Source organism: Rhinoraja longicauda, chromosome 43 (genome assembly GCF_053455715.1).
Source record: "Rhinoraja longicauda isolate Sanriku21f chromosome 43, sRhiLon1.1, whole genome shotgun sequence".
Classification (NCBI taxonomy): Eukaryota; Metazoa; Chordata; class Chondrichthyes; order Rajiformes; family Arhynchobatidae; genus Rhinoraja; species Rhinoraja longicauda.
Genome location: NC_135995.1, coordinates 5,628,552 through 5,652,771, shown reverse-complemented (window position 1 = coordinate 5,652,771; position 24,220 = coordinate 5,628,552). Strand labels below are relative to the sequence as shown.

Genomic DNA, 24,220 nt, shown 5'->3' with positions numbered 1-24,220 from the left:
CGAGGGGTCGGTAGTGGTATGGTATGGCCTGACCCTTGGGAGCTGCCACAGGACCCCCCCCCCCCCAGAACCGGAGGCACGAACCGCACTGGTGGTCGCACAACCCGACCGGACCGCGTACGGAAATCGGTCGACAGAGGGGCCGGCAGAGGCACAGTTGGAGGGACAGTTCGAGAAACAGGTGGTGGGACCCGCAAAGGTGGGCGACCTCGTGGCCGAGGCTGGGCAACCTGCACGGTTGGTCGATGTCCAAGTGGGCCGGCTTCCGGTGGTCAATTGACATGGCCTCCGGCCGGCCCCCCGTGTCCAAGACAAAGGTTGTCTGTCCGTGCTCCAGCACCCGGTATGGGCCCTCATACGGCCTCTGGAGCGGCGTCCGGTGGGCGTCACGGCGCAGGAACACAAAGGCGCAGTCCCGGAGGGCCGATGGCACGTAAGGGCAGAATGTCCCTCTCGCTCTCGAAAGCGCTGTAGGGTGGATGAGGGTGGTTCCTCTCGCCCCGGCAACGAGGGCACGAACTCCCCGGGCACCGTGAGTGGGGACCCGTATACGAGCTCCGCTGATGATGAAGCCAGGTCCTCCTTGAGCGCAGTCCGGATGCCCAGCAAGACCCATGGTAGCTGATCCATCCAGTCGGGGCTGGAGAGTCGTGCCTTCAGCGCTGTATTCAGCTGCCGGTGGAACCTCTCCACCAGGCCGTTTGCGTGCGGGTGATAGGCCGTGGTGTGGTGCAGCCGCACGCCCAACAGGTGGGCCATGGCCGACCAAAGCTCAGAGGTGAACTGTGGCCTCCGGTACAATGAGATGACCACCGGCATCCCAAAGCGAGCGATCCAGTGCGCAGCCAACGCACGAGCGCATGCAGCTGTGGCTGTGTCGGCCAGCGGTATGGCCTCCGGCCACCGTGTGAAGCGGTCCACCACCGTGAGGAGGTGTGTGATGCCCCGGGACGGCGGGAGAGGGCCCACAATGTCCACGTGCAGGTCGAAACGCGGGCAGGGTAGACCGATCTCCTGGAGTGGCGCCCGGACATGGCGCTGAATCTTCGTCGTCTGGCACGGAATGCAGGTGCGGGCCCAGTGCCACATGAACCGCGCAGCTACCAATGCGGTCATCGCCCGGATGGATGGGTGAGCCAGCCCGTGGCCCACGTCGAACACCCTCCGGCACCACGCGGCCGGGACGATGGGGCGCGGCTGACCTGCCGACACATCACACAGTATCGTCGCTCCTCCGGGGCCGAGGGGGACATCCTCAAAGCGGAGGCCAGAGATGGCAGTCCAGTAGGCAGGCATCTCCCCGTCCGTTAGCTGGGCCTCCGCCAGGGCAGAATAATCAATGCCGAGCGCCACTTCTAAAACGGCATTGATGGCGGGGCGAGACAACGCGTCGGCCACCCGGTTTTCCTTCCCCTCGATGAAGCGGATGGAGGTGGTGAACTCAGAGCTGTACAACAACTGGCGCTGCTGTCGGGCGGACCACGGGTCAGAGACCTTTGCCAGGGCGAACGTGAGCGGCTTGTGGTCCATGTATGCGGCGAACGGGCGGCCCTCCAGGAAATAGCGGAAGTGGCGCACGGCCAGGTACAGAGCTGGGAGCTCGCGGTCAAATGCGCTGTACTTCCTCTGGGCGTTGTTGAGGTGCCGGTTGAAGGCCAGGGGGCGCCAACCCCCATCCGTCAGTTGCTCCAGTACGGCACCAATCGCCGACTCTGAGGCGTCCACCGTAAGGTCTGTCGGGGCATCCTCCCGTGGGTGAACCAGCAGCACAGCCCGAGCCAGGGCCTCCTTCGCGCCGTCGAAAGCTGTTACCGCCTCGTCGGTCCACACGACGTTTTTATGCTTCCCCGCCAGCAGCTCGTATAGCGGCCGCATGATGTGGGCCGCGGATGGCAGGAACCGGTGATAAAACGCCACCATGCCAACGAACTCCTGCAGACCGCGCACCGAGGACGGACGGGGAAACCGGCGGATGGCGTCGACTTTGTCCGGCAGGGGAACCGCGCCTTGCGAGGACACACGGTGGCCGAGAAAGTCAATTGTGGCCACGCCGAAGCGGCACTTGGCGAGGTTGATAGCCAACCCGTGCTCGCTGAGCTGCTGAAAGAGCTGCCGGAGGTGGGCACAGTGCTCCTGCCGCGAGCGGCTGGCTACCAAGATGTCGTCGAGGTAGACGAACAAGAAATCCAGCCCGCGACACACGCCGTCCATTAACCGTTGGAATGCCTGCACGGCGTTATGGAGGCCGAACGGCATCCCTATGAACTCGTACAGTCCGAACGGCGTGATGATTGCCGTCTTGGGCACATCCTCCGGGTGGACCGGGATCCGGTTGTAGCCTCGCACCAGATCCACCTTCGAGAATATCGTGGCCCTGGCCAAATGGGCGTTGAAGTCCTGGATGTGGGGCACGGGGTATCGGTCCTCGGCGGTAGCGACGTTCAGCTGCCGATAATCCCCGCAAGGTCTCTAGCCCCCGTTTGCCTTGGGGACCTTGTGGAGTGGGAATGCCCATGGCCTGTTGGAAGGGCGGACGATCCCCAAGGACTCCATCGTGCGGAACTCCTGCCGTGCCAGGCATAGCTTCTCAGGCGGCAGTCGGCGTGCTCGTGCATGGAGGGGTGGGCCAGTAGTTACTATATAATGGACCACCCCGTGCTTGGGGGTCGACGACTGGAATTGCGGGGCCATAATATCCGGGAATTCGGCCAGAACCCGAGCGAAATGGGAGTCCACGAACGACAGCGGGCGTACAACGGGCTCATTCAGCCGCAACGCAATGGGCTCCATCGTGGCGGCGTGGACCAAGCGCTGCTGCCTGACGTCCACCAGGAGAGAATGAGCCCGCAGAACGTCAGCCCCGAGCAACGGCTGGGAGACGTCGGCGATGGTAAACTGCCACATGAAATGACCGGCGCCGAAAACGATGTGGACCGTGCGGACGCCATAAGTCCGAATGTGGCTCCCGTTTGCAGCGGTGAGGATGGGCCCTCGCTTCCCAGAACGAATGTCCTGCAACGAAGGGGGCTCCGCCCCGGAATCCACGAGGAAGCGGCCCCCGGAGCGCCGATCCCAGGCGAAAGAGGCGGTGAATCTGGCCGGCCGCCACGGGGACTATTGGCAGCCGCCCCGGCGTTTCCCGGGAACGTGCACGGCTGGCGGCATTGTCGGGCTGTAGCACCCCAGCGCTGGTGGTAATAACACCAGTGCCTCCGACTGGTGCTGGCTGGAGCCTGCTGGTGTGGGACTGCAGGTGCATTTGCAGGTGCAGGACCCGCGATGGCCACCGGGGGCAATCTCGCAGGCCTCCGGGACATAGCTGTCACTCCTTCCACAGCTCCCCCGCCCGACCGGAGAAAATCGGGCGCTCCTCGAGTGACGTTAGCGCGCTGACGTCATCACGGCGCGCCGCCCATAGCGCGTCCGCGCGCCTGCCGAGGGCCCGGTTGTCAACAAAGCAGGCGTCTGTGAGCTGCAGGCGAATGTCGGCCGGCAGCACGTGCAGGTAAGTGTATTCAAACATCAGGCACGGTCTGTGCCCGTCGAGCAACGCGACCATCTCCTTCAGGAGGCTAAATGGGCGCCGGTCACCGAGGCCTGGCATGTGGAGGAGCCTTTCGGCCCGCTCCATTCGGGTTAGCCCGTAGGTTTGGAGCAGCAGCTCCTTAAGGGCTTTATATTTATCGTGGGCCGGTGGGTCCTGGAGGAACTCCGTGACCTCTTCGGCCGTGTCCTGGTCAAGGGCTCCCACCAGGTGGAAAAAACGGGTGTCATCCGTTGTGTTGCCCCGCAGCTGGAACTGAGCCCGGGTGGTCCCGAAAGTCGGGAGCTTGATGGCTACCGCGTCGACAGCTGCGGCCTGGTCGGCCTGCGAGCTGGACGGACGGTCGGCTTTCCATCGTATGTCCATCCTACTATGAATGGACCTTCGAGGTCACCAATGTGGCGCGTCGAGAGAGGCCCGAAATAAAGGCGAGGAGCCGGGTATTTTGGGGCGTTCGGTTTATTTCTCAGTTATCAGGCTGGGCGAGTCTGCTGGAAAGGCTTCGCGCCCAAAACCTTGTCCTTATATACCTAGTACAGAAAACAGGGAATCATTGACCAATTAGCCTGACATCGGTGGTGGGTAAGATGCTGGAATAAATTATTGAAGATGTAATAGCAGTGTATCTGGATGGCAGTAACACGATCGGTCCAAGTCAGCATGGATTCATGAAAGGGAAATCTTTATTGACTAATCTTCAGGAATTATTTTCAGGATGTAACAAGTAAAATGGATAAGAGAGAGCCAGTGGATGTAATGTATCTGGACTTTTAGAAAGCCTTTGATAAGGTCCCACACAGGAGATTAGGGGGCACAATTAGAGCACATGGTATTGGGGGTAAGGTATTGACATGGATAGAAAATTGGTTCGCCAGGCTGGGACCGCTGCTATTTACAATTTCTATTAATGATTTAGATGAAGGAATTAAAAACGAAATTTGCAAATTTGCAGATGCCACAAAGCTAGGTGGCAATGTGAACTATGAAGAGAATCCTATGAGGATGCAGGGTGTGTGAGTGGGCAGATGCATGACAGATGCTGCATAATGTGGATAGATGTGAGGTTATCCACTTTGCTGGCAAGAACAAGAAGGCAGATTATTATCTGAATGGTGTCAGATTAGGAATAGGGGAAGAGCAACGAGACCCGAGTATCTTTCTACATCAGTCACTGAAGGCAAGTATGCAGGTAAAGCAGGCAGTGAAGAGAGCTAATGGCATGTTGACATTCATAACGAGAGGATTGGAGTTTCAGAGCAAAAGGGTCTTTCTGCAGTTGTACAGGGCCCTGGTGAGACCATACCTGGAGGATTGTGTGCAGTTTTGGTCTCCTAATTTGAGGAAGGACATTCTTGCTATTGAGGTAGTCCAGCGTAGGTTCACGAGGTTCATTCCCAGGATGGCGGGACTGTCATATGATGAAAGAATGGAACGACTGGGCTTGTATTCACTGGAATTTAGAAGGATGAGAGGGGATCTTATACAGAAACATATAAAATTAAGGGATTGGACAAGCTACAGTAGATGCAGGAAACATGTTCTCGATGTTGGGGGAGTCCAGAACAAGGGGGCACAGTTTAAGAATAAGGGGTAGGCCATTAGAACAGAGATGAGGAAAAACTTTTTCACCCAGAGAGTTGTGAATTTGTGGAATTTTCTGCCTCAGACGGCAGTGGAGACCATTCACTGGATGCATTCAAAAGAGTTAGATAGAGCTCTGAGGGCTAGCGGAATCAAGGGATATGGGGAGAAGGCAGGAACTGGGTGCTGATTGTAGATGATCAGCCATTGAATGGTGGTGCTTGCTCGAAGGGCCGAGTGGTTTACTCCTGCACCTATTTTCTATGTCTCTGGTCTTAATTCATCAGCCTTTTTACAAATGCTTTATTAGTTCACATAATAGACTGTTACTTTTATCCTTCAAAACACTTTTCTTGGAGTTAACTCCATGCGCCACAGCACTGTTACCATTAAACATACTCTCTGCATTACATCATGCTTGTTATTAATACAGTTCAACACCGCAGCCATTTTGAATTAAATAGTGGCATCTTACCCCGAAGATATTCATGGTGACCGACAAACATCATGAACGGATTTTTCACAAATCGGCCACTATTAATCTCTCACATTTTCAATGCTTCCATAGAGAGTAATTTTGGAAAAGGTAATTTTGCCAAGATCTTCTGCACAGCATCTACATCATGGTCGTATTATATTCTGAAATACTTTTAATAAGATAACATCTTTTGTGGATCAACAAGCATTTTCAGTACAAAGTCCAGCCAGTTTCAATAACGCCAACACCCTGATTAGTTCTTAATTTTGCAGTTTCCGTTTTAGTTTGTGAAGCCTGCGGGACATTTTTTATTGACGAATACCCTGTGCATGGCCCACCAGTCTTCATGAAGGACACTGTTGTTGATTCCAATTGCCCAGATAGAGCTCGTTTAACTCTTCCGGAAGGTCTCGGCATTGCCACATCCAAAATTCGTAAAGCCGATCTTGGCATCTGGAATTAAGGGAAGGTTATTCCCAGGGGTGTGTACCTGTTGGACCCGATGGAGGAGAGGTTTCAAGTGAAGAAGAAGCTACTATCAGTGGATATTCATGGGTGGTAAGTGACTCCAATAGTTCATGGAAAATGCTCAGCAGGTTTGATAACATTTGTTGATGAAATATCATCATCCTGAAATGTGAGTTGTGTTTTATCCTCCACGAATGCTGCCTGCCTTGCTGGGTATCTCCTGAATTCTCAGTTTTTATTGCAATTTTTTTGTAGCTGAATTATTTTGCATTCTAATCAGAGTCATCAAGTTTCTTACCAATAAAGAAATAGTTTGAAACTAACTGAAAATATTTTCTATAACTTAGATTCTTAATTACATGTTTCCATTTTCATGTGGTTGTCAATTTGAATAAAGACTGAAGAGTCTGTGCTCTTTGTCCTGTTCCAGTGATTCTCACTTTACTGCCCAGACTGGCATCCCTCTCCCTCACCCAATCTCTGAGCTGAATCAGTGCTCCATCTCCTTCCTGTTCTGCTGCTCCTCTTTCACCCTGATGTCTGACCTCCTTGTTTGAGAATGCATTGAACATTTCTGACCATCAGAAATCATTAGAACAGTGACATTACCAAAATTAAAGAACCTATTACAACCCGACAAACATATAACATATAACATATAACAACTACAGCATGGAAACAGGCCTGTCCGGCCCTACCAGTCCACGCCGACCATTCTCCCTGACCTAGTCTCATCTACCTGCACTCAGACCATAACCCTCCAATCCCCTCCTATCCATATACCTATCCAATTTACTCTTAAATAATAAAATCGAGCCAGCCTCCACCACTTCCACCGGAAGCCCATTCCATACAGCCACAACCCTCTGAGTAAAGAAGTTCCCCCTCATGTTACCCCTAAACCTTTGTCCCTCAATTCTGAAGCTATGTCCCCTTGTTGGAATCTTCCCCACTCTCAAAGGGAAAAGCCTACCCACGTCAACTCTGTCCGTCCCTCTCAAAATTTAAAAAACCTCTATCAAGTCCCCCCTCAACCTTCTACGCTCCAAAGAATAAAGACCCAACCTGTTCAACCTCTCTCTGTAGCCTAAGTGCTGAAACCCAGGCAACATTCTAGTAAATCTCCTCTGTACCCTCTCCATTTTGTCGACATCCTTCCTATAATTTGGCGACCAGAACTGCACACCATACTCCAGATTTGGCCTCACCAATGCCCTGTACAATTTCAACATTACATCCCAACTTCTATACTCGATGCTCTGATTTATAAAGGCAAGCATACCAAACGCCTTCTTCACCACCCTATCCACATGAGATTCCACCTTCAGGGAACAATGCACAGTTATTCCCAGATCCCTCTGTTCCACTGCATTCCTCAATTCCCTACCATTTACCCTGTACGTCCTATTTTGATTTGTCCTACCAAAATGCAGCACCTCACACTTATCAGCATTAAACTCCATCTGCCATCTTTCAGCCCACCCTTCCAAAAGGCCCAAGTCTCTCTGTAGACTTTGAAAATCTACCTCACTATCAACTACTCCACCTATCTTAGTATCATCTGCATATTTACTAATCCAATTTGCCACACCATCATCCAGATCATTAATGTAAATGACAAACAACAGTGGACCCAACACAGATCCTTGGGGCACTCCACTAGACACTGGCCTCCAACCTGACATACAATTGTCAACCGTTACCCTCTGGTATCTCCCATTCAGCCATTGTTGAATCCATCTTGCAACCCCACTATTAATACCCAACGATTTAACCTTCTTAATCAACCTTCCATGTGGAACCTTGTCAAATGCCTTACTGAAGTCCATATAGACAACATCCACAGCCTTGCCCTTATCAATTTCCCTGGTAACCTCTTCAAAAAATTCAAGAAGATTAGTCAAACATGACCTTCCAGGCACAAATCCATGTTGACTGTTTCTAATCAGGCCTTGATTATCCAAATAATTATATATATTGTCCCTAAGTATCTTTTCCATTAATTTTCCCACCACAGACGTCAAACTAATAGGTCTATAATTGCTAGGTTTACTTTTAGAACCTTTTTTAAACAAAGGCACAACATGCGCAATGCGCCAATCTTCCGGCACCATCCCTGTTTCTAATGACGTTTGAAATATTTCCGTCATAGCCCCTGCTATTTCTGCACTAACTTCCCTCAATGTCCTAGGGAATATCCTATCAGGACCTGGAGACTTATCCACTTTTATATTCTTCAAAAGTGTCCGTACCTCCTCTTCTTTAATCCTCCTAATTTCCATCACTACTCTACTTGTTTCGCTTACCTCACATAATTCAATATCCTTCTCCTCGGTAAATACCGAAGAAAAGAAATTGTTTAATATCTCCCCCATTTCTTCCGGCTCAGCACATAGCTGTCCACTCTGACTCTCTAATGGACCAATTTTATCCCTCACTATCCTTTTGCTATTGACATATCTGTAGAACCCCTTGGGGTTTACTTTTACATTACTTGCCAAAGCAGCCTCATATCTTTTTTTCGCTTTTCTAATTTCCTTTTTAAGATTCCTTTTACATTCTTTATATTCCTCAAGAACCTCATTTACTCCCTGCCGCTTATATTTATTGTATATCTCCCTCTTTTTCCGAACCAAATGTCCAATTTCCCTGGAAAACCATGGCTCTTTCAAATTATTATTCTTTCCTTTCCACCGAACAGGGACATAAAGACTCTGTACTCTCAAAATTTCACCTTTAAATATCCTCCATTTCTCTATTATATCCTTTTCATAAAACAACAATTTCCATTTCACTCCTTTTAAATCCTTTCTCATCTCCTCAAAATTAGCCTTTCTCCAATCCAAAATCTCAACCCTTGGTCCAGATTTGACCTTCTCCATAATGATATTGAAACTAATGGCATTATGATCACTAGACCCAAAGTGCTCCTCAACACATACCTCCGTCACCTGACCCATCTCATTTCCTAACAGGAGGTCCAACACTGCCCCTTCTCTGGTAGGCACCTCTACGTATTGCTGCAAAAAACTATCCTGCACACATTTTACAAAGCTCCTTGAAATTGTGCAAAATGTTTATTATTTTCTTAGAGATTCTTTGCCATGTGTTTTAATTCGCGGGAATTTTGGAGTGTTCTGATATAAAAGTGTAATCAAGTAAAATAGGTTTAGTAGTAGTTAGTTGAAGGCATAATACTGGGAACTGTGTAAGCTTCACTTTTGTTTTCTTTATCAATGTGTTTTGTTTTTAATCAAGTATCTTTTTATAGATCAGCAAGGCAAACAATGACACTGAATACATTGATGCACAGGATGAATCTAAATCGAACTGGATGAGGTAAGGAAAGACTAACGCTGATCATAATAATAAGCAATAACTGGGTTATTTAAAAAAGGAGACACAAGAGACTGCAGATGCTGGAATCTTGGAGTGAAAGCAAAGTGTGAGAGGAACTCAGTGGGTCAGGCAGCATCTGTGCAGGGAATCAACAAACAACGTTTCGGGTGGGACTTTTTTTCAGACTGATGGAGTATAAGGGAATAAAGCTGGAAAAGAGAGGTGGGGCGGGGAAAAAAGCCAGTCAAGTGAGGGGAAAGAAACATAGAAGATAGGTGCAAGAGGTGGCCATTTGGCCCTTTCAGCCAGCACCGCCATTCTCTGTGATCATGGCTCATCATCCACAATCAGTAACCTGTGCTTGCCTTCTCCCCATATCCCTTGATTCCACTAGCCCTTAGAGCACTATCTAACTCTCTTTTAAATTCATCCAGTGAATTGGCCACCACTGCCTTCTGTGTCAGAGAATTCCACAAATTCACAACTCTCTGGGTGAAAATGTTTCTTCTCACCTCAGTTTTATATGGCCTCCCCTTTATTCTTAGACTGTGGTCCCTGGTTCTGGACTCCCCCAACATTGGGAACATTTTTCCTGCATCTAGCTTGTCCAGAACCCCTTTCATCCTTCTGAACTCCAGTGAATACAAGCCCAATCTTTCCTCATGTGGCAGTCCCGCCATCTCAGGGATTAACCTCGTGAACCTATGCTGCACTGCCACAATAGCAAGGACATTCTTCCTCAAATTAGGAGACCAAAACTGCACACAATTCTTCAGATGTGGTCTCACCAGGGCCCTACACAACTGCAGAAAGACCTCTTTGCTCCTATACTCAAGTCCTCTTGTTATGAAGGCCAATATGCCATTAGCTTTCTTCACTGCCTGCTGTACCTGCACGCTTACTTTCAGCATCTGGTGTGCAAGGGACACCCAGGTCTCATTGCAATTGCCCTTTACCTAATCTGACACCATTGAGATAATAATCTGCCTCCTTGTTTTTGACATCAAAGTGGATAACCTCACTTTTATCTATGTTATACTGCATCTGCCTTGCATCTGCCCACTCACTCAACCTGTCCAAGTCACCCTGCAACCTCCTAACATCCTCTTCGCAGTTCACACTACCACCCAGCTTTGCGTCATGTGCAAACTTGCTAGTGTTACTTCTAATTCCATCATCCAAATCACTAATATATATTGTAAATAGTTGCGGTCCCAGCACTGAGTTTGCGGCACTCTACTCGCCACTGCCTGCCATTCTCAAAATGACCTGTTTATTCCTACTCTTTGCTTCCTGTCTGCCAACCAATTCTCTATCCATGTCAATAGACAATAGACAATAGGTGCAGGAGTAGGCCATTCGACCCTTCGAGCCAGCACCGCCATTCAATGTGATCATGGCTGATCATTCTCAATCAGTACCCCGTTCCTGCTTTCTCCCCATACCCTCTGACTCCGTTATCCTTAAGAGCTCTATCTAGCTCTCTCTTGAATGTATTCAGAGAAGTAGCCTCCACTGCCCTCTGAGGCAGAGAATTCCACAGATTCACAACTCTCTGACTAAAAAAGTTTTTCCTCATCTCTGTTCTAAATGGCCTACCCCTTATTCTTAAACTGTGGCCCCTGGTTCTGGACTCCCCCAACATTGGGAACATGTTTCCTGCCTCTAACATGTCCAACCCCTTAATAATCTTATACGTTTCGATAAGATCCCCTCTCATCCTTCTAAACTCCAGTGTATACAAACCTAGTCGCTCCAGTCTTTCAAGATATGACAGTCCCGCCATTCCGGGAATCAACCTAGTAAACCTACGCTGCACGCCCTCAATAGCAAGAATATCCTTCCTCAAATTTGGAGACCAAAACTGCACACAGTACTCCAGGTGCGGTCTCACTAGGGCCCTGTACAACTGCAGAAGGACCTCTTTGCTCCTATACTCAACTCCTCTCGTTATGAATGCCAACATTCCATTGGCTTTCTTCACTGCCTGCTGTACCTGCATGCTTCCTTTTAGTGACTGATGCACTAAGACACCCAGATCACGTTGTACGTCGCCTTTTCCTAACTTGACACCATTCAAATAATAATCTGCCTTCCTATTCTTACCAGCAAAGTGGATAACCTCACACTTATCCACATTAAACTGCATCTGCCATGCATCCGCCCACTCACACAACCTGTCCAAGTCACCCTGCAACCTCATAGCATCTTCCTCACAGTTCACACTGCCACCTAGCTTTGTATCATCGGCAAATTTGCTAATGCTACTTTTAATCCCTTCATCCAAGTCATTGATGTATATTGTAAATAGCTGCGGTCCCAACACCGAGCCTTGCGGTACCCCACTAGTCACTGCCTGCCATTCTGAAAGGGACCCATTTATCCCCACTCTTTGCTTTCTGTCTGTCAACCAACTTTCTATCCATGTCAGTACCTTACCTCCAATACCATGTGCTCTAATTTTGCCCACCAATCTCCTATGTGGGACCTTGTCGAAGGCTTTCTGAAAGTCGAGGTACACCACATCCACCGGCTCTCCCCTGTCAATTTTCCTAGTTACATCCTCAAAAAATTCCACTAGATTAGTCAAGCACGATTAGATAGGTATATGGATGGGAAGGGATTGGAGGGTTATGGTCTGAGAGCAGGTAGATGGGACTAGGTCGGAGAAAGTGTTCGGCATGGACTAGAAGGGCCAAACTGGCCTGTTTCGGTGCTGTAATTGTTATATGGTTATATGTTATATGATTTCCCCTTCGTAAATCCATGCTGACTCGGAACGATCCTGTTACTGCGATCCAAATGCTCCGCAATTTCGTCTTTTATAATTGACTCCAGCATCTTCCCCACCACTGATGTCAGACTAACTGGTCTATAATTTCCCGTTTTCTCTCTCCCTCCTTTCTTGAAAAGTGGGATAACATTAGCTACCCTCCAATCCACAGGAACTGACCCGGACCATTGGAAAATAATCACTAATGCGTCCACAATTTCTAGAGCCACCTCCTTAAGCACCCTGGGATGCAGCCCATCAGGCCCTGGGGATTTATCAGCCTTGAGTCCCATCAGTCTACCCAAAACTTTTTCCTGCCTTATGTGGATTTCCTCCAGTTCCTCTGTCACCCTAGGATCTCTGGCCACTAGAACATCTGGGAGATTGTTTGTATCCTCCTCAGTGAAGACAGATCCAAAGTACCGGTTCAACTCTTCTGCCATTTCCTTGTTCCCCATAATAAATTCCCCTGCTTCTGTCTTCAAGGGACCCACATTTGCTTTGACTATTTTTTTCCTCTTCACATACCTCAAAAAGCTTTTACTATCCTCCTTTATATGATTGGCTAGTTTACCCTCGTACCTCATCTTTTCTCCCCGTATTGCCTTTTTAGTTATCTTCTGTTGCTCTTTAAAAGAGTCCCAATCCTCTGTCTTCCCACTCTTCTTTGCTATGTTATACTTCTTCCCTTTTATTTTTATGCTGTCCTTGACTTCCCTTGTCAGCCACGGGTGCCTCTTACTCCCCTTAGAATCTTTCCTCCTCTTTGGGATAAATTGATCCTGCAACTTCTGCATTATTCCCAGGAATACCTGCCATTGCTGTTCCACAGTCTTCCCTGCTGGGGCCTCCTTCCAGTCAATTTTGGCCAACTCCTGCCTCATGCCTCTGTAATCCCCTTTGCTATACTGTAATACTGACACCTCCGATTTTCCCTTCTCACTCTCCATTTGTAGAGTAAAACTTATCATATTGTGGTCACTGCCTCCTAATGGCTCATTTACCTCGTGTCCCCTTATCAGGTCAGGTTCATTACATAACACTAAATCCAGAATTGCCTTCTCGCTGGTAGGCTCCAGTACAAGTTGTTCTAAGAATCCATCTCGGAGGCACTCCACAAACTCTCTTTCCTGGGGTCCATTACCAACCTGATTTTCCCAGTCTACCTGCATGTTGAAATCTCCCATGACCACCATAGCATTACATTTGTGACATGCCAATTTTAGCTCCTGATTCAACTTGCACCCTATGTCGAGGCTACTGTTTGGGGGCCTGTAGATGACTCCCATTAGGGTCTTTTTACCCTTACAATTCCTCACTCTATCCATACTGATTCTACATCTCCCGATTCTATGTCACTCCTTGCAAGGGATTGAATATCATTCCTCACGAGACGTTTCAGCGCCCGGTGCGGGGACTGTGCGGGTCGGTCGGGGACGAGCTGTCTGTCCGTGGGCGTGGGGAAGAGAGTGGAAGTTTTGTTGCCTCCATCACAGTGAGGGGGTGTTTGGAGTCACTGTGATGGACGTTTGTGTTGGGGTTATGTGTCTTGTGTTCTTTTTTTTTTTCTATGACTGCTATGTAGTTTCGTTCGGTACTTCGGTACCGAACGACAAATAAAGCTCTGTTATACCTGTTATACCAATAGAGCTACCCCGCCCCCTCTCCCCACCTGCCTGTTTTTTCTGTACGTTGTCTACCCCCGAATATTCAGCTCCCAGCCCTGGTCCTCTTCTGGCCATGTCTCAGTGATTCCCACAACATCATACTTGCCAATGTCTAACTGAGCCTCAAGCTCATCCACTTTATTTCTTATACTTCGCGCATTTAAATACAACACTTTAACTTCGGTATTTACCTCCCCCATTGGCCCTGACCTTACTCTCATATCCCTTCTAGAACTTCCCTTCCCATTCATACGAGAGTCCTTTACAGTTTCTCCTGTATTCGCTTCCCCTTTAACTCCATCTCCATATTCCCAATTTGTCAACCCCTCCCCCCCCACTACTTAGTTTAAAGCCACACTTGTAGCACTAGCAAACCTGCCTGCCAGAATGTTGGTCCCCCTGCTGTTAAGGTGTAACCCGTCCCTTTTGTACAGGTCACCCCTACCCCAGAAGAGATCCCAGTGGTCCAGATATCTAAATCCCTGCTCCCTGCACCAGCCCCTCAGCCATACATTCATATCCCCGATCTCTCTGTTCCTGCCCTCACCAGCACGAGGGACAGGCAGCAGTCCAGAGATAACCACCCTCGACGTCCTGCTTCTCAGTCTTCTTCCTAACTCCCTAAACTCACGCTGCAGTATCTCCTTCCTCTTCCTCCCGACGTCGTTTGTGCCCACGTGCACAACTACTTCCGGCTGATCACCTTCCCTCGTTAGGATGTTCTGAAGCCGCTCCGTGATGTCTTGAACCCTGGCACCAGGGAGGCAACAAACCATCCTCGACTCCCGCCTGTCGCCACAGAATCTCCTGTCCGTACCTCGGACAATGGAGTCACCGACTACTATGGCTCTTCCTGACTTCGGTCTCCCCGGTCGAGTTTCCTTGCCTGGGATAGAACCGCCAACGCGACTGCCGCTCGGACTGGAAGCGTCTTCTGCCCCAACAGTTCCCAATAGGGTGTACCTGTTTGCAATAGGCACAGCCCCCGGGGTCTCCTGTTGTCCACGTTCGCTCCCCCCTGAAACGGTCTCCCACCTTCGCTCGACCTGGACCCTTGGCGTGACAGCCTCACAGTGGGTCCTGTCCAGGAAACTCTCGCATTCCCGGATGGCCCTGAGGTCAACCAGCTGCTTTTCCAACTCTGCCACACGTCCAGTCAGGAGCTGCACCTGGACACAGTTCTTGCAGGTGTAGCTTCCAGAACCCCCAGCAGTGTCTTTCCCTTCCCACATCCTGCAGGAAACACACTGCACCAACTTGTGCGCCATCACTTCGGTGTCAATAACAATTCCGGCTCAAAAAACAAGCATAACCTCCTCACCTCAGCCTCCTCGCCGGAGACTCGCAGCCAAAGACTCGCACTTTTCTCACAGGGCACTTCCCTCAACAGGGCTGCACCCGGACAGGGCTGCACCTTTTGTGCAAGCCTTGCTTATATCAGTCACTAAATTACTTAAATGGCCAATTTACCAATCGCCGACTTTTCAAACTGACTACTAGCGTCCTCTTGGCGCTCTTTTTAAACTGCCTTTTCCACTGCAATTAACACTTACTTTTCTTCTCAGCCAACGGGTGTCCTTGCTCTGCTCCCGGACTTTTCAAACCCTTGTCAATTGTCAATACCCTACCCCAAGGCCATGTGCTCTAATTTTGCTCAGCAACCTCCCGTGTGGAACCTTATCAAAGGCTTTCTGAAAGTCTACATATCCAATGGCTCTCCATCCATTTTACTTGTCGCAACCCCAAAAAATTCCAGAAGATTAGTCAAGCAAGATTTCCCTTTCATAAATCCAGGCTGACTTGGACCAATCCTTTAACTGCTATCCAAATGTGCCGTTATTACCTCTTTAATAATTGACTCCAGCATCTTCCCCACCACCGATGTCAGGCTAACTGGTCTCTAATTCCCCATTTTCTCTCTCGCTCCTTTCTTGAAAAGTGGGATAAAATTAGCTATCCTCCAATCCACAGGAACTGATCATGAATCTATTGAACATTGGGAAATGATCACCAATGCGTCCATGATTTCTAGAGCCACCTCCTTGAGTTCCCTGGGTTGCAGACCACCAGGCACTGGGGATTTATCAGCTTTCAATCCCATCGGTCCACCCAATACTATTTCTTGTCGAATGCAAATTACTTTCAGTTCCTCTGTCTCCCAAATCCTCTGTCCTCATGTACATCTGGGAGATTGTTTGGCTTCCTTATTGAAGACAGATCCGAAGTACCAGTTCAACACTTCTGCCATTTCCTTGTTACCCATAATAATTTCACCCGTTTCTGCCTTCAAGGGACCCACAGTTTGTCTTTGCTAATCTTTTTCTCTTAACATACCTAAAGAAGCTTTTACTTTCCTTCTTTATATTCCTGGCCAGCTTCCCCTCGTACTTCATCTTTTCAGCCCGTATTGCCCTTTTTGTTACCTTCTGTTGTCCTTTGAAAGTTCCCCAATCCTCTGGCTTCCTGCTACTCTTTGCTATGTTTTACATCTTTTCTTTTAGTTTTATTTCATCCCTAACTTCCCATGTTGCCTCATACTCCCCGAGAATCTTTCTTCCTCTTTAGAATGAAATGATCCTGCATCTTCTAGATTATGCCCAGAAATTCCTGCCATTACTGTTCCACCGACATTCCTGCATGGACCCTTTTCCAGTCGACGTTGGACAGCTTCTCTCTCATGCCTTCATAGTCTCCTTTGCTTAACTGCAACACTGACACTTCTTATTTAAACTTCTCCCTCTCAAATTGCAGATTGAAACTAATCATATTATGGTCACTACTTCCAAGCGGTTCCTTTACCTTGAGTTTCCTTATTAAATCTGGTTCATTGGACAACACTAAATCGAGAATTGCCTTCTCTCTGGTAGGCTCCGTTGAAGCTGCTCTAAGAATCCATCTCGGAGGCACTCTACAAACTCCCTTTTTTGGGGTCCAGAACCAACCTGATTTACCCAGTCTACCTGCATATTGAAACCCCCCATAACCACAATGGCATTACATTTGTTACATGCCAGTTTTAACTCTTGTTGCAATTTACACCCTACATCCAGGCTACTGTTTGGGGGCCTGCAGATAACTCCCATTAGTATCTTCTTACCTTTACGATTCCTCAACTCTATCCACAGTGACTCTACATTGTCAGTCCCTATGTCACCCCTCGCAAGGGCCTGAATTTCATCCCTGACGAACAGAGTTACCCCACCTCCTCTGCCCACCTGCCTGTCCTTTCTATAGGACCTATAAACCCTGAATATTCAGTTCCCAGTCCCGATCCTTCTGTGGCCATGTCTCTGTAATCCCCACAATGTCATATCTACCAATCTCTTACTGAGCCTCAAGCTCATCCACTTTATTTCTTATTCTGCGCATTCATATATAATACTTTGAATCCATTACTCATCTCACCTTTCACACCGATTCCTATTACACTTGGCCATTCTCTCCTATCCCTTTGTGAGCTTTCTGTCCCGTTAATTCTGGTGTCTTAACTTTTCCTATACTCTCTTTCCCTTCAAATCCATCTTTGTTTATCCCATTTGACACCCCCCACTCCCCCCACTATTTAGTTTAAAAGAGGGGTAAATGGGAAATACGGGACTCGGGGAAGGGAAATATTCCATTTTACTCATTAATCCAGAAAGAATCAGCATTCTGTCTGGGCGATGCTTTCCTTGCCTAAACCAGCCTTTCTCCTTGGATCACTCCATGACCCACAACTCCTATCTCAAGCCTCATGCTCTTGGAATGTCACCTGATGCTGCAAAACTTTGCATCAAATATTCAGCCTGTCATGTCTTGATCTGTGACTGGGAGACTGATGCCACAGTTTAAAATCAGGTATTGATGTTAAAATCTGTGGTATCTCCGTGAAGCCAATATTCCAAGAGAAGAATAACTCAATTCACGCCACGCTGCATTACAGCTGCCCTGTCTTTGCCTCCCTGTAAATAACACAGCCAGGGTCAACAGTGTTTAATTGTTCCACAATGAAATTCTAACTTCCTGCAGCTTAACAAGTCTGTTAACGCAATAACATGCAGATAAATAGAAAGTAATCAACAATACAATGACAACAACAGTAATACAAGGTAAACATAAAAACACAAAGTACTGGAAATACTGCTCAGGTCAGGCCACATCTGTGGGAAGAGAAACAAAGTTCAGGTTTCCTTCAGCAGTGTGCTGACAAAGGGTGTACAATATTTAAGGTTGAATTTGGGCCATGGCTGGGGACATCTCCCATTCAACAGAATTTGCTGATTGACTTTACGTTCTGTGTTCACTTATAATTTTAAGTGACTGTTGTACCTTCTATCTGTGCTTGTTGTGTTGCAGATTTGTGAACTGTGCCAGAAAGAAGGAGGAACAGAACCTTGTTGCCTTCCAGCACTGGGGCAACATTTACTACAGGACTTGCAAGCCGGTTCCTCCTCACTGCGAGTTGCTGGTCTGGTACGGTGATGACTATGCCAAGGAGCTGGGAATCACATGGACCACAATGTGGATGTCAAACCAAGACCCAAAACGTGAGGATTCTGCACAAATCGGGGAACTGCAGGCCAACTTTAAATGTGTGGGAAGGAACTGATAGACACAAAATGCTGGAGTAACTCAGCGGGACAGGCAGCATCTCTGGAGAGAAGGAATGGGTGACATTTTGGGTCGAGACGGTTCTTCAGACTAGTTAGGGAAAAGGGAAACAAGAGATATGGAAGGTGATGTAGAGAAAAAGAACAATGAATGAAAGATATGCAAAAAAGTTACGATAATAAAGGAAGCAGGCCTCTGTTATCTGTTTGTTGGGTGAAAATGAGAAGCTGGTGCGACTTGGGTGGGGGAGGGATAGAGAGACAGGGAATGTCGGGGTTACTTGAAGTTAGAGAAATCAATATTCATACCACTGGGGTTTAAGGTGCCCAAGCGAAATATGAGATGCTGTTCCTCCAATTTGCGTTTAACGCCACTCTGACAATGGAGGAGACCTAGGACAGAAAGGTCAGTGTGGGAATGGGAAGGAGAATTCAAGTGTTTAGCAAACAGGAGATCAGGTAGGTTCAGGCAGACTGCATGAAGGTGTTCAGTAAACTGATCGCCCAGTCTAGGTTTGGTCTCGCCGATGTATACAAGTCCACATCTTGATACAGGAAATATTGCAAAAGACTCTCGAATAAATGGGAAGGAAAGTTCAAGATGGGATAAGAGAGTAAGGTCAGGGCCAATGGTGATCTATGTGAAAGGGGAGGTGAATACCAAAGTTAAAGTGTATTTGAAGTATAAAAAATAAAGTGGATGAGCTAGAGGCTCAGTTAGACATTGGCAAGTATGATGTTGTGGGAATTACAGAGACATGGCCTCCAGAGGACCAGGGCTGGGAGCTGAATATTCAGGGGTATACGGCCTATCGAAAAGATTGACAGGTGGGCAGAGGGGGTGGGGTCGCTCTGTTGGTAGGGAATGATATTCAGTCCCTTGCAATGGGTGACATTGAATCAGGAGATGTAGAATCAGTATGGATAGAACTGAGGAATTGTAAGGGTAAAAAGACCCTAATGGGAGTTACATACAGGCCCCCAAACAGTAGCCTGGACATAGGGTGCAAGTTGAATCAAGAGTTAAAATTGGCATGTCACAAATGTAATGCTACGGTGGTTATGGGAGATTTCAACATGCACGTAGACTGGGAAAATCAGGTTGGTACTGGACCCCAGGAAAGGGAGTTTGTGGAGTGCCTCCGAGATGGATTCTTAGAACAGCTTGTACTGGAGCCTACTAGGCAGAAGGCAATTCTGGAATTAGTGTTGTGTAATGAACCTGATCTGATAAGGAGACTCGAGGTAAAAGAGCCATTAGATGGCAGTGATCACAATATGATAAGTTTTAATCTACAAATTAAGAGGGAGAAGGGAAAATCAAAAGTGTCAATATTACAGTATAGCAAAGGGGATTATAGAGGCATGAGGCAGGAGCTGGCCAGATTTGACTGGAAGGAGACCCTAGCAGGGAAGACGGTGGAACAAGAATGGCAGGTATTCCTGGGAATAATGCAGAAGTTGCAGGATCAATTCATCCCAATGAGGCGGAAAGATTCTAAGGGGAGTAAGAGGCACCCATGGCTGACAAGGGAAGTCAAGGACAGCATAAAAAATAAAAGAGAAGTATAACATAGCAAAGAAGAGCGGGAAGCCAGAGGATTGGGACTCTTTTAAAGAGCAACAGAAGATGACTACAAAGGCAATACGGGGAGAAAAGATGAGGTACGAAGGTAAGCTAGCCAATAATATAAAGGAGGATAGTAAAAGCTTCTGAAGAAGGGTCTCGACCCGAAACGTCACCCATTCCTTCTCTCCCGAGATGCTGCCCGACCTGTTGAGTTACTCCAGCACTTTGTGAATAAATACCTTCGATTTTGTACCAGCATCTGCAGTTATTTTCTTATAGTAAAAGCTTCCTTAGGTACGTGAAGAGGAAAAAATAGTTAAGAAAAATGTGGGTCCCTTGAAGGCAGAAGCAGGTGAATTTATTATGGGGAACAAGGAAATGGCAGACGAGTTGAACTGGTACTTTGGATCTGTCTTCACTAAAGAAGATACAAACAATCTCCCAGACGTTCTAGTGGTCAGAGATCTTAGGCTGACGGAGGATCTGAAGGATATTCACATTAGGCAGGAAATGGTGTTGGGTAGACTGATGGGACTGAAGGCTGATAAATCCCGAGGGCCTGATGGTCTGCATCCCAGGGTACATAAGGAGGTGGCTCTAGAAATCGTGGACGCAATGGTGATCATTTTCCAATGTTCTTTAGATTCAGGGTTAGTTCCTGTGGATTGGAGGGTAGCTAATGTTATCCCACTTTTTAAGAAAGGAGGGAGAGAGAAAATAGGAAATTATAGGCCAGGTAGTCTGACATCAGTGGTGGAGAAGATGCTGGAGTCAAATACAAAAGACGAAATTGCGGAGCATTTGGGTAGCAGTAACAGGATCGTTCTGAGTCAGCATGGATTTACGAAGGGGAAGTAATGCTTGACTAATCTTCTGGAATTGTTTGAGGATGTAACTAGGAAAATGGACAAGGGAGAGCCGGTGGATGTAGTGTACCTTGACTTTCAGAAAGCCTTCGACGAGGTCCCACATAGGAGATTAGTGGGCAAAATTAGAGCACATGGTATTGGGGGTAGGGTACTGACATGGGTAGAAAATTGGTTGGCAGACAGAAAGCAAAGAGTGGGGATAAATGGGTCCCTTTCAGAATGGCAGACAGTGACTAGTGGGGTACCGCAAGGCTCGGTGCTGGGACTGCAGCTATTTACAATATACATTCATGACTTGGATGAAGGGATTAAAAGTAAAATTATCAAATTTGCAGATGACACAAAGCTGGGTGGCAGTGTGAACTGTGAGAAGGATGCTATGAGGATGCAGGGTGACATGCACAGGTTGTGTGAGTGGGCAGATGCATGGCAGATGCAGTTTAATTTGGACAAATGTGAGGTTATCCACAAGAGGAGTTGAGTATAGGAGCAAAGAGGTCCTTCTGCAGTTGTACAGGGCTCTAGTGAGACCACACCTGGAGTACTGTGTGCAGTTTTGGCCTGCAACCACAACAACCTGGCCGCGTGAGAAGACGGCAGGAGAAGGGAAAGACATTGTGGCCTTCCATCACAGTGAGGAGAGGACTGGGGGAGACTCACTGTGATGGATGTTTCTTTGATGGATGTTTCTTTTTTTGTGTGTTTTTGGGGTTGTGTAATTTTAATGCCTATTTAATGCTTTTATTGTTGGACTGTGGGTGACTGAATTTCGTCCAATATTGGATGACAAATAAAGCTATCTTGAATCTTGGTGGTAAGAATAGGAAGGCAGATTATTATCTGAATGGTGTCAAGTTAGGAAAAGGGGACGTACAACGAGATCTGGGTGTCCCAGTGTATCAGTCACTGAAAGGAAGCATGCAGGTACAGCAGGCAGTGAAGAAAGCCAATGGAATGTTGGCCTTCATAACAAGAGGAGTTGAGTATAGGAGCAAAGAGGTCCTTCTGCAGTTGTACAGGGCTCTAGTGAGACCACACCTGGAGTACTGTGTGCAGTTTTGGTCTCCAAAATTGAGGAAGGATATTCTTGCTATTGAGGGCGTGCAGCATAGGTTCACTAGGTCAATTGCCGGAATGGCGGGACTGTTATATGTTGAAAGACTGGAGTGACTAGGCCTGTATACACTAGAATTTAGAAGGATGAGAGGGGATCTTATTGAAACATACAAGATTATTAAAGGATTGGACACATTAGAGGCAGGAAATAGGTTCCCAATGTTGGGGGAGTCCAGAACCAGGGGCCACAGTTTAAGAATAAGGGGTAGGCCATTTGGAACGGATATGAGCAAAGACTTTTTAAGTTAGAGAGGTGTAAATCTGTGGAATTCTCTGCATCAGAAGGCAGTGGAGGCCAATTCTCTGGATGTTTTCAAGAGAGAGCTAGATAGAGATCTTCAAGATAGCGGAGTCAGGGGGTATGGGGAGAGGGCAGGAACGGGGTACTGTTTGAGAATGATCAGCCGTGAACACATTGAATGGTGGTGCTGGTTCGAAGGGCCGAATGGCCTACTCCTGCACCTATTGTCTATAGTCTATTGAACAAAGAATACAGTAGATGAGGTTGGAGGAGGTGCAAGTGAACCTCTGCCTAACCTGAACGGACTGTTGGGGTGCCTGGGAGATTCGAGGAAGGAGGTATTGGGGCAGATGTTGCATTTTCTGCAAGGTAAGGTAACTGGGGAGGGGGTGGTTTGGGTGGGAAGGGACCAGTTAACCAGGTAGTTGCGGAGGGATCATTTTCTGCAGAAGGAGGAAAGGGGTGTAGATGGGAAGATGTGACTAGTGGTGGGATACCGTTGGAGGTGGCGAAAATGTTGGAGGATTATGTGTTGTATGCGAGGGGTGATGCGGTGAAAGGAAAGGAAGAGCGGGACTCTGTCCCTTGCGATTAGGGAGAGGGGAGGAAGGGCAGAGCTGTGGGGTAACGAAGAAACACGAGTGAGGGCCTCATCCATGATGGGAGAGGGGAACTCTCATTCCCTGAAGAATGAGTACACCTCAGATGTCCTGGTAGGGAACCCCTCATCTTGGGCGCAGATGCGGCGTAGACGGAGGAATTAGGAGTAGGAGATGGAGTCTTTGCAGGAAGCAGGGTGGGAAGAAGTGTAAACAAAGTAGTTGTGGGAGTCAGTGGGTTTGTAATAGAGGTCAGCCTGTGATGGAGACTGCTGAATGATGTCGCAGGTGTCAGAAGCACAAAAACTGTGATGCACTGATTTTACTCAAAACATCCTTGGAGAACCTCACGCTGAATCACTGAGCATTTACAAAGATGCAGTCAGCCCCTTTGCCCTGCTGTCGTCCTCAGCAACTCCCAGCTCATCATGTTATTTGACATCTGCACTTTGGTTTTCATTTGCCCATTTTAACAAACCAGTTATCACACTGGGTTAGAAGAATTCTTAAAAACTTATTGATGTGTTAAAACTTACTGACTTGCTGGGATTACCAGCATTCATCTTGGATAGAACGTTTCCAGACTCATTTCAGTTTCAAATTAATTTTCCCGCTAATTCAGCATTTTTTCCTTTCTATATGAAGATTGAATTTGACAACACAAATATTTGATTTCCCTTTTGTGAAATGCTCTCTTTTTTTGACATTTTTGATTAACCTTCTCTCTTATTCCACTACATGATTCCCTGAGCCAAATCTGTTCATCACAGTTGCACTCATGTAAAATTATATTAGTCTGGCCAACTCAACCTTGTCTTGCATTTGGTAAAATGCAGTTTAGATACAAACCATGCATTTACTTTTCTACATTGTATACTTTATTAAATCTCTTTTCTTTTTGCATAGTTATAGGGTGCAAGTTGCATCAGGAGTTAAAATTGGCAAGTAATAAAGGTACAGTAGCCTGGATATAGGGTGCAAGTTGCATCAGGAGTTAATATTTGCATGTAACAAAGGTAATGCTAGGGTGGTTAAAGAGATCTCAATATGCAGGCAGACTGGGAAAATCAGTATGATACAGGACCCCAAGAAAGGGAGTTTGTAGATTGCCTCCAAGATGGATTCTTTGAACAGCTTGTATTGGAGCTTACCAGGGAGAAGGCAATTCTGGATTTCGTGTTGACCATTGAACCAGATTTAATAAGGGAACTCAAGGTAAAGGAACCGCTTGGAGGTAGTGACTGTAATATAATTAGTTTTAATATGCAATTTGAGTGGGAGAAGGTTAAATCAGAAGTGTCAGTGTTGCAGTTGAACAAACTGGACTATGAAGGCATGAGAGAAGAGCTGGGCAAGGTGAAATAGAAAGGGATCCTAGCAGGAATG

The 24,220-nt window shown here is 47.5% G+C and overlaps 1 protein-coding gene across 1 annotated transcript in view; it reads left to right on the top strand.

Annotated features, from left to right (window-relative positions):
* The first annotated feature begins 3,380 nt into the window (after positions 1–3,380).
* LOC144612198 (uncharacterized) overlaps positions 3,381–24,220 on the top strand; it is a 34,368-nt gene continuing 13,528 nt past the window's right edge. Inside the window, exons 1-4 of the mRNA XM_078431756.1 lie at positions 3,381–3,505; positions 5,984–6,161; positions 9,343–9,410; positions 18,186–18,376. Of these exons, the coding sequence (XP_078287882.1) occupies positions 9,406–9,410; positions 18,186–18,376 (196 nt within the window). The 5' untranslated portion in view covers positions 3,381–3,505; positions 5,984–6,161; positions 9,343–9,405. The remainder of the gene's footprint in view (positions 3,506–5,983; positions 6,162–9,342; positions 9,411–18,185; positions 18,377–24,220) is intronic.